Source organism: Cicer arietinum, chromosome 2 (genome assembly GCF_000331145.2).
Source record: "Cicer arietinum cultivar CDC Frontier isolate Library 1 chromosome 2, Cicar.CDCFrontier_v2.0, whole genome shotgun sequence".
Classification (NCBI taxonomy): Eukaryota; Viridiplantae; Streptophyta; class Magnoliopsida; order Fabales; family Fabaceae; genus Cicer; species Cicer arietinum.
In genome coordinates, this window is record NC_021161.2 from 51,963,089 (window position 1) to 51,970,833 (window position 7,745).

Sequence of the window (7,745 nt, forward strand, 5' to 3'; positions counted from 1 at the left end):
TATATATATATATATAATCTATGATTGTTCCCCCGATAACGATAATATTTGTAAAACTCTGTGACTATATTCAATTAAGGTTGACCTAACACATTTGAAGACTTAAAATAAATTTATTATATTATAAAATTAATATAATTGATGTCATGTAATAATTTTTCTTGGATTGATTTAATATTGTTGAGATACTATTAAATTTAGAAAAAAATTATATATTTTAAATTTAAAAATATTAAAACATATTACTTTTTATTAAGTAAAATTATTTTAATAAAGTAAAATTTTTATTTTTCACGAAAGTTTAAAGCGATAGATTTAATAGCCTTAGTTGTTTCCACCTTGTTTATCTACTCTCAAATTTTAGTACGATTTAGCAAAATATATATATTTGTTTGCGAAGGTAGAATTAACAATGAATTAGTGTGGTTGGTTTTTTCTTTTTGCTTATGAGTAGGTTATATTTCATTTGTGTGGATTGAGTGTGGTTGGTGTTTTTATTTTTTCTTTTTACTTTCTTAGGTGTTTCCGTAAACTTATAATTCATTGTACCACCAAGTTAAATGCAAAGGTGAGGCTTTGTCCTTAATTGCTAATTTTATCAGAATCTTCAATTGCTCTAACAAATGTATCACACTCTCTTTGTAGTTAATTTGTTTCAAAGATGGCAATAGTTGATGCCATGCTGACCTGCAAAGGTGACACACCATTGAAGGTGTTTGTCTTTAATACAAAGAAGAAGAACAGCAACAAGTTAGTGATATGCTGATTTGCAAAGGTGAGGCTTTGTCCTTCATTGCTAATTTGATCAGAATCTTCAATTGCTTTAACAAATGTATCACACTCTCTTTGTAGTTAATTTGTTTCAAAGATGGCAATAGTTGATGCCATGCTGACCTGCAAAGGTGACACACCATTGAAGGTGTTTGTCTTTAATACAAAGAAGAAGAACAGCAACAAGTTAGTGATATGCTGATTTGCAAAGCTAAAGGTGATCCACTTATTCTTTATATTTTCGTTTATTTTCTTTGCTTCATTCATGTGGCTAGGTAGTGTATAAATAGAACATAGATCAATGTCAATAATCATTCTCATAACACCCTCGTTGCACTATCATTCTCTCTTTCTCTGTTCTATTCTATTTATATTTCAATTTTCACTTCACCTATTCCACCACCATCTCCATTAGACCAGAAATAACCATAAACAAAAATGCAGTTCATCTACATTACACTGCTGTTGTTGGCCAGCATTGCGGCACCTACTGTGTGCACCACTTACCTTCCTCTAAAACGGGTCATTCCACTTAACCACCGCGTTAAGATTGACACATTGATAGCTCGCGACAGCGTTCGCCACTCAAGAATCTTGGGCGGTGTTGGCGTCAACTTCTCAGTCCAAGGGATCGCTGATCCAAACTCCTTTGGGTAAGGCTAATCCTCTTTCTCGTATACTCCTTCATTTATTTCTTATTTCCTTGTTCTTTTCATTTTCTGGTATGCTCTGTCATGCATTTCTTATATTGTACAAAATTGAATTTCATTTTATTTTTATCAGATACGTGACAGTGAGATTTAATTAATACTATTGTTGGTTTGTTTCTTCAGTCTCTATACCACAAAAGTAAAGCTTGGATCTCCACCAAGGGAGTTTACTGTTCAGATTGATTCCGGAAGTGACGTCTTATGGGTTAACTGTAATCCTTGTACCGGTTGCCCTCATTCCAGTGGACTTGGGGTATGGATTTTCAATTTCCATCATTGCTTTTTTTCTACACACATACTTACTTGTAGTGTAGTGTTTATTTTGTTGCCTTGGGAACCAAGGTTTAGATTTGGAGCTTAACATTTGTTGCTTGTTGCATTGTATTGTGTACAGATTGAGCCTAATTTTTTTGACACAACTAGTTCATCCACGGCTGCACTAGTACATTGCTCGGACCCAATATGCCCTATCGCGGTTCAAGGTGCAGAAGCTCATTGCTCTCATAAGCAGTGCAGCTACAATTTTGACTTTCAAGATAAGAGTGTTACCTCCGGTGTCTATGTCTCTGATGACATGTATTTTGACACGATCAAGCAGTCTTCTTCGACTAGTCTTAACTCTTCAGCCACCATTCTTTTTGGGTGAGAAACTCCTATTCTTTTTCATTGCGGGCAGTTGTAAATATGTGTTTGTATGCTTTGTGGGAATAATAACATAAAGAAATTAGACCTGGATAGGTGGGTCAAGGGAGCATATCCTTGTAGAGGGAACTGTTAGACATGACTTGTAGGATTGAAAATCAGAGAGAATGTTGGGAAAGAAGAGTGGAATTAAATTGGTAATGCAGGTTTTGTCAAAAGGTTGATTTTTTTATAAAATGGAGAGCTTGTAAATTGGGATTTGCTTATCTTTTCTGGTAGTTTTTTCTTTCATTCCCGTGTTTCTGTTAATACTAATACTTAATATGGATTTTGGTAAACTTTATTGGATGTATTTTTTTTTTAAAATAGGTGTAGCACCTATCGATTTGGAGGTTTGAGTGAGACGGTCAGAGCATTTGATGGAATATTTGGGTTTGGCCCTAGTGATGTATCAGTTGTCTCACAATTGTCATCACAAGGAAAAACACCCAAAGTTTTCTCTCACTGTTTGAAAGGAGATGGAAATGGAGGAGGAATTCTAGTTATTGGCGAAATTTTGGAGCACAATATTGTTTATAGTCCAATGGTCCCATCCCAGTATGTTATCTTCTGCATTGCTTTTCCCTTTTTCTTTCTCCAATTTGTGGTTCATTTCTTTCCTGTTCAGTTTAATTATGTTTTTTCATCCACAAATTTTCATCACATGGTACACCCTTGTTATGTAACTATGTTTGAATCGGCCTAGCAGTGGATAAGCATTTTAACATATTTTTATTTAATTGAATGTAAAAGGTGATATCGCTAAAAATCATTTTAAAATGGTTCTTGTGTTGTTTTTTCCTTGTATTTTCTTACTCTTAAGGTGATATTTTGCAGTATAATTGACTAGTAGTTTCCTTTTTAATTAAATCTCAGGCTTCATTATGTCTTAAATCTTGAAAGCATTTCTGTCAATGGGAATCTTCTGTCAATTAAGCCAGCCGTATTCGCAGCATCATACGACCAAGGAATTGCAGTTGACAGTGGGACAACACTGGCATATCTTATTCAAGAAGCCTATGATCCACTTGTTAATGCCGTAAGATTTCTTGTACCACACTCAAAAGATTGCAATAGACAACTTTGTTGGACATATTATTCTCTTTTGCCTATTCTATGATGAGGAATCATCATTGCAAAAAAATAATGTGGATATGTTCTTACTCTTTGGTTTGCTTGTCTCATGTTTTGTCTATTTCCTAAAATCACTTGACATTTTTCCATTGAGTTAATATGGGTTCTCACGTTCTTGTCTAATTGGCTGATATTAAATATTATTATATTGAATATAGATAGATTGTGAACCCTTCATTGATCTAGTCGATAATTCTTTTTAGTTTAAAATCTTGATATACTTAATAGAGACTTGTATGTCTTCAATATTTTAGAAATTAAATACTGTATTGAGGTTTAATCCTTTTTTATTAATTTTCTTAAAAGGGGGTTAGCTTATTTCTCTCATATTTTATGAATGATTTTGATCTTAACATATACTGATGTTTAGTTTCCTGAATGTGTAGATAACTACTGCTGTGTCACATCTTGGCAGCCCTGCTATTTCAGAAGGAAGTCCTTGCTATCTGGTTTCAACCAGGTAATCACAAATATAATATTTGTTATCAAGAGCTTTATATACTTCATATGAAAAAAGTGTTTATTCTATTAGGATTTCTGAATATCTAATTAAATATTGTGTTTGTTACATATTCAGTATAGATATTTTTCCTTCGATCAGCTTTAACTTTGCGGGTGGAGCGCCCATGGTTCTAAAACCAGCACAATACCTTGTGCGCAATGATTTCATGGTATGCATTGAAGTATTTATGTTAAGCTCTGGTTATATTTTTGCATATAAGTAACTTATTCTCTGGAGTTGTTTGTCCCTGATGTGAAAATATGCTTTACCAGTTCGCTTCAACGTGGTGCGTTGGTTTTCAAAAAATACAAGGTGGACCTTCAATATTAGGAGGTAAGTGGTGGACAAATTTAAACAAACTATGAACGCTGCAAAGAATTGGGAAAAAAAATATAGAATTCTCTCATTTCATTATTAAATGGAAACTTTTATAAATGGTAAAATATTTTAAAGATATCTTATGTTTCTGTTGATAATGGAAAACACATGATGATAATGATTAGATTCTAATTATCATCATTCAATTTGATTTCAATATATATTTAAATTTATGTCTGTTCTCCATTTGTTACAACAATCTAATTTCCAAAAGGATGCCAATATACTATATATGTTCAAGTATATTAATAATAAATTATGCTCAAGTAAGTTGATCATAAATTATCCTTTACATGATGCAAGTATGGTAATAATAAATTAACAAGTATGATTTTATCTTACACAGATCTTGTCTTAAAAGATAGGATAGTTGTTTATGACTTGGATAATCAACGCATAGGATGGACCGACTATAATTGTAAGTTTACCATTTGAATTGTTATTTTTTGCAAGAAATATACTTTCCTTTAATATGTCTTACAATTGAAAACTCTTTTTAGGTTCTATGCCTGTCAACATCTCTATGACCTGGAGCAAGGATAAAAACATAAACCCAAGAACAAAACGATCGAGTGCCAGCAGCTTAGAGATAAGGATTCTCTGCATGTTATTACATGTAACATTTGTAGCTTTTCTTATGCACATATTATATTCTTCATGAAGGAAAGATATGATATATATTGTGCTAGAAATAAATAATATAGGAATGTTTGTACATTTTCATTTGAGAAGTTTGGGAGGCTAATGAAACAAATGACTAGGATGAGTGGATATGTAAAGAGAGTTGAAATTAACATTGTCAGCATTCTCTCATCGAGTGAATCCAACCACATATAATTTATTGTAATGTGCCAGATTAATTTTATTTGTTATACTATATGATCCACTCTTACTACAAATAAATATGATAATAACTATATAGTTTATAGACAGTGATCTGATTCATTATGTAGCTTTCTTTTTGCCGCTTTAAATTCCAACCATGTCATGCAACTCCAAATATCATTGCAATTCCAAATATCATTGCAATCTCCTCAGAAGCCCAACCCTATTGCATTTTCCCATTATCTATTTCATTTTGAAATCTCTTTTTATTTTGGTTTTGAAATTTGTATCGATTATATATTATCAACAAACTATATTTTCTTTTAAACAATTTAATAGTGTTTTTATATATATAACTAGTGGCGGCTAGCTCAAAATAAATAACAAGACAGAGATTTGATCTATTTATATTGGTTTAAAATTGAAAAAACATCTAATTTACACTTTTATTGATGCAACCTGAACTTTTTCAGTCTGAGTTGAATGTTAGAAGCCACGTCTTCTCTTTTCCTACTTTGGTTTCTTCTCTATAGATGTTTTTTCATTCTATCGTGCTCAACTCTTTTGAATGCGATTTCATTTTTCATCTTGGACATGCACTTGATTATAGATTTGGTTTTTTTTCTTCTTTTTGTGAGAATCACCACCCTAAACTTAAAAGGTTGCTATCCCATAAGCAACTCCAAATTTAGAATTTTACCAAGACAAGACAAAACTTTTCTTACCTAACTCCAAGTAAGGTGATTGAATTAAAGTCATGTCTTTGGCTTGTAATCTGACTAGTAACCGAAAGAAAGGGCAAGATTTAAAGGGGCTAGCAAATATTAAAATTTGCATAGGGTAGTTAAAAATACCAAATACAATTGCCTCAATGTATGCATAAATTACAAATGATGCAAGTCAAAATTAGTGCAAATTCTGAAGGGATAACACATGTCTAGATAATCACACAGCAAAGAATTAAAATGTTTAGGCCAAAAAGCTCATAGCTAGGATAATAAGAGAGAACATGAACTGTCAAAATAATGTCAAACATGTCACTGAAAAGTTAAGTTTTTTTTTGAAAAATTAATGGCAAATTAGACTTCTACAACCACAAAGTAATCAACATTGTATGCATTAGTGAAACTCGTCGAATTGAGCAATGACATGAGCAAAGAAATGAAATTTAAATTTCAAAATCCCAAATAGAAAACTGAAATAAACTGAATATCAAATGCAAGTTATTACAACTTCTTCATAACAGTACATATTTAGTAAAAGGAAAAGAACCATACAATTCAACTACTGAAATAAAGCGAAACAAGAAAAGAAAGAAAGAAAAACAAATAATAACAAAGAAAAATGAAAGAAAAACTTCTTTCAAGTGGATAATTCATTCCAGGGGCTTTGCTTAAGTCATCTGCTCCTGTAACATTGCAGTCCCTAGTATATTGGTGAGGTGAAAATAAATCAAAATAAAACATGCCTCTTGGTGTCTGTTGAGACGAAACGAAGACTCGATAGAGATTGGTCATCCCTAGTTCGATTCTAGTTTGTCCATCGCACTAATCGATCATCAATTGTTCCATCATAGTTTCTAGCCGGCCAAATCTATCCTCTATGGAGTGCCGTGATGGATGTTGAGGATGGTCATGTAGTTCACGTGGTTCATTAGTTTCCTCCGCCGGCATCGCTGGACAAGAGAATCTATTTTTGGGATACTGCTGGACAAGAGAAGTATGGCGGCCTCCGGGATGGATATTAGTGAGTCTTCTCATTTCTTTGATTAATACAGGAATCTATATACTTGGCTCCTGTTTATTGTGTGATCTTTCGGTAATTTATTTAATCAATTTCATTTATGTATGCCTAATATGCACAATCATCTTTAGTAAGCTAATGCTAATAGTTCAAATGTGTTTTATTTCTTTCAATTTATAAATTTAATTTGAGTTTACATCTGCCTGCATGTTGTGAGCTGCAACTTGATCAACCTTAATGTTTAGGTGGAAGAATTTGATGTTGACAGGGACACCACTTCTAAATAATTTACATGTATGTATAATAACTTATGTAGTGAATGTTATTTCTGAAGGGTGGTTGTTTTTTATTTAACAATTTCTGCAATGTAGTAACAGTTACTGGCAGGGAAAACAAAGGTAAAAACAACTTGTCTTTTATATTATGTATCAATAATGTATTTGCATATCGAGCAAAATCTCTCAGCTCTACCTGTTGGTTTTGCTGAGTATTAATATAAATGTATTTTTTGGTGCAGGAGTTATGGTCTATGTTGGAGTTTATGATGCCTGATATTTGTGCTTCTGAAGATGTCAACTTAAAAAAGTTACTAAGTGCAGAAGATAGGGATTTAATTAGTCATATGAAGTCTATATTAGTACCATTTATTTTGCGGCGTCTGAAATCTGATGTAATGCAGTAACTTGTTCAAAAAACACAGCATGTATGTTTATTACCTTCAATGTTGATTTCATTGGGTCAATTTACACTTCATCTTCAACATATCCTATTTTTTCATTTGTTATTATAGTAAGCTTGTTGTTATTTATACTTTTAAAGGCTCACTATGCTGCTGCAGGTTGAATATGTCATAATGGAAAAACAACAGGATCATGCTTACAAGGAAGCCATTGAGGAGTATCGTACAATTTCACAAGCTCGGTTAACAAAGTGTTCGGATCTGAACTCAAATAAATAATTATTTTGTTCAGTTCCGCAAGGTTGTTGCTGCTGTACATATT

At 32.5% G+C, this 7,745-nt stretch overlaps 1 protein-coding gene across 1 annotated transcript; it reads left to right on the forward strand.

Annotated features, from left to right (window-relative positions):
- Positions 1–1,209: 1,209 nt before the first annotated feature.
- LOC101506060 (aspartic proteinase 36) lies at positions 1,210–5,053 on the forward strand. Its single transcript, XM_004491607.4, has 10 exons — positions 1,210–1,424; positions 1,605–1,734; positions 1,876–2,123; positions 2,493–2,720; positions 3,039–3,201; positions 3,683–3,756; positions 3,874–3,967; positions 4,071–4,131; positions 4,523–4,594; positions 4,677–5,053. The coding sequence occupies exons 1-10, from the start codon at positions 1,210–1,212 to the stop codon at positions 4,835–4,837; spliced, it is 1,446 nt and encodes a 481-aa protein (XP_004491664.3). The 3' UTR covers positions 4,838–5,053.
- Positions 5,054–7,745: the final 2,692 nt, after the last annotated feature.

What these genes read in the sequence shown, in the direction of transcription:
- LOC101506060 (XM_004491607.4), top strand. Translation starts at nt 1,210, where the DNA reads ATGCAGTTCATCTACATTACACTGCTGTTGTTGGCCAGCATTGCGGCA. An exon ending in CTCATTCCAGTGGACTTGGG is followed by an intron (nt 1,735 to 1,875) that starts GTATGGATTTTC and finishes TATTGTGTACAG; the next exon opens with ATTGAGCCTAATTTTTTTGA. An exon ending in ATGATCCACTTGTTAATGCC is followed by an intron (nt 3,202 to 3,682) that starts GTAAGATTTCTT and finishes CTGAATGTGTAG; the next exon opens with ATAACTACTGCTGTGTCACA.